The sequence below is a fragment of the Penaeus chinensis genome, chromosome 2 (assembly GCF_019202785.1).
Source record: "Penaeus chinensis breed Huanghai No. 1 chromosome 2, ASM1920278v2, whole genome shotgun sequence".
Classification (NCBI taxonomy): domain Eukaryota; kingdom Metazoa; phylum Arthropoda; class Malacostraca; order Decapoda; family Penaeidae; genus Penaeus; species Penaeus chinensis.
The window spans coordinates 40,215,725-40,218,224 of record NC_061820.1 but is presented as its reverse complement, the minus strand read 5'-3'; the positions used below and the strand labels follow the sequence as shown (position 1 = coordinate 40,218,224).

Sequence of the window (2,500 nt, the reverse complement as noted above, 5' to 3'; positions counted from 1 at the left end):
TCTTCACTCTCCAACCACACACACGCAGACACACACATACATACGTACACACACGCACACAGACGCCACGCCCTTTCTCAGTTGCAATCATCTTCCATTTAAGGAATTGCATCTTCCAGTATACATTTCTCTTCTTTACTTTTCTTCCTCTTCTTCTTCTTCTTCTATTTTTATTTCATCATTATCATCATCATCATCATCATCACCTTCTTCTTTTTCTCCCCCCTTCTTCTTCTCCTGCTGCTCCTCCTCCTCCTCCTTCTTCTTCTCCTCCTTCTCTTTACCCTCCCCCTCCTTCTTTTTTATCCTCCTCCTCCCCCTTCTCCTTCTCCTCCTCCTCATCCCCCTTCTCCTTCTTCTTCTCCTCATCCTCTTTTTTTTTTATCCTCCTCCTCCTCCTTCTCCATCTTCTCCTCCTACTCCTTCTTCTTTTGATCCTCCTCCTCCTCCTCCTACTCCTCTTCTTTCTTTTTCTCCTGCTCCTCCTTTTCCTCTTTCTTTTTATCCTCCTCCTCCTTTCCCTCTTTCTTCTTCCTCGTACTCGATGCTTAGTCGTGTTCCCCTTCCTGCCCGGATCGACTTACGCCCATTCATTCAGCAGTCACCCTTCTCGCCGCCCACTCACTTTCTCTTTCTCTTCTGCTGTCGTTGGCCTCACACGCCCTCGCACTTTTAGGGTCTTTTAGCATTTATCGTCTGTTTCGTCTGCGTCTCTCTCTTCTCTGGCTTTATTTTCTTGTGTCTGTTTTCTTGTTTTTTCGGTACTTCGTGACTTCTCTTTGTTTAGTCCTTTCTTTCTGTTTTCTTGTTTGGATGTTTAGATTTTATCTCTCTCTCTCTCTCTTATACGCTCATGTTTTCTGTTAGGTTATCTCTCTCATTCGCTCATACTTTTCCTACTCTTCTCTGTCTCCCTTTCACACTAACCAATTTGCATTTTTTCTTATTCACCCTCTTCTCACCTTCTCTCTTCTTCTCTCTTCTTCCCTCTTTCTCTCACTCACGTTTCCTACTAATCTCCTTTTAATATTCATTATCTCCGATTCTTTATTTTTTCTCTTTCTTTCGTAGTTCAAATTAATATTCATCTCCTTGTTTCTCGATATATTTCTCTCTGGAACTAAGAGACAGATCTGTGTGTTTATCTATCTATCTGTCTGTCTATCTACTCTCGTTTAGTCTTCCCGCGACACCTATAGCCTCTATTCAATTTCTTCTTTGGTGACACTTTGTAATATTCACTGCCTTCCGTCTCACTCACCGTCTCTCTTTCTTGACCTTCTCTTTACTCTCTTTGCCTCTCCCTCCATCTTTCAAAACACATCACCTTCTCTCTCCTTCTTGTTTCACTTTCTCCCTCACCCTCTCCCCTTTTCTTCCCCACAGTCCACCTTCTTTCAACTATTTTTATCTTTCCCTCCAACACTCACCATATCTCTCCTTCTCTCTCCTCTCTCATCCCTATCACTCACTCCATCCCTCTTTCTCTCTCCTTCCATTCTCCCCTTCCCTTTTTTATCCTTTCTACCTCTTCTCGCTCTCCCTCTATAACACTGATCCTCTCCCTCTCCCTTCTACCAAACTCACCCTCTCCTTCTCTCTCTCTCTCTCTCTCTACAACACTCACTCCCTACAACACTCACCCATCTAACTCTCCCTCTCTCTTTCTCTCACCCTACAACAATCACCCATTTCCTCTCCCTCCCTCTTTCTCTCCTCTCCCCAACACAACACTCACCCACCTCCCCTCTCTCCCTCCTTCCCTCCCTCTTTCTCTCTCCTCCCCCTCCTCCTACTACAACACTCACCCACCCCCCTCTTTCTCTCCCCCTACAGTCCACCCTCACCTGCAACTTCCCCGAGTACGCCCTGCCTTGCGAAGCCGCCGCCAGTTACTATAACATCAACGATTATTTCGGCAGGGAGGATGTTCAGTTCCGCGACGGTTCTGTTAACGGTATATTCTAAGGAGATTAAGCTGCCCTCTCCTTTACTCTATTTCTCCACGTGAGGAAATATGTATAAGCCAGAGGTGTGTGTGTGAACGATATCTGGTAGATTTTTCTTTGTCCTTTTTTTTTCTTCTTTTCACTTAAAAAAAAAAAAAAAAATAATAAATCAGGAAGTGCAGGAAGAGGAAGAGGAGGAGGAGAAGAAGAAGAAGAAGAAGAAGAAGAAGGAACGTGTATGAACGTCTTTTTTCAAATATGAGGTCGTGGTAGATTTTATTTTCTCTATTTTTCATCTTTTTTCACTTTAAACAAATGTTTTCATCTATTTCACGAAAAAAGGTGAAAACAATGGTTTCAGATCGTCATGCTTGGGAATGGTTTAAATGGTTATTATTATCATTTCTTTTCCTATTCTTCCTTCTACTACCTTTACACAGCGCCGCTTCTCGAATTGTAAATATTATGATTATGTGTAATAAAAGCGAAATACATCAAGCCTTATTTTACTTTACCCTGGAAGGAAGATGAAATGGGTGTGTAATTCTTTT

At 42.8% G+C, this 2,500-nt stretch overlaps 1 protein-coding gene across 1 annotated transcript in view; it reads left to right on the top strand.

Annotated features, from left to right (window-relative positions):
* LOC125036689 (U-scoloptoxin(01)-Cw1a-like) overlaps positions 1-2,447 on the top strand; it is a 4,875-nt gene extending 2,428 nt beyond the window's left edge. Inside the window, exon 4 of the mRNA XM_047629499.1 lies at positions 1,837-2,447. Within this exon, the coding sequence (XP_047485455.1) occupies positions 1,837-1,968 (132 nt within the window). The 3' untranslated portion in view covers positions 1,969-2,447. The remainder of the gene's footprint in view (positions 1-1,836) is intronic.
* The last annotated feature ends 53 nt before the right edge of the window (positions 2,448-2,500 follow it).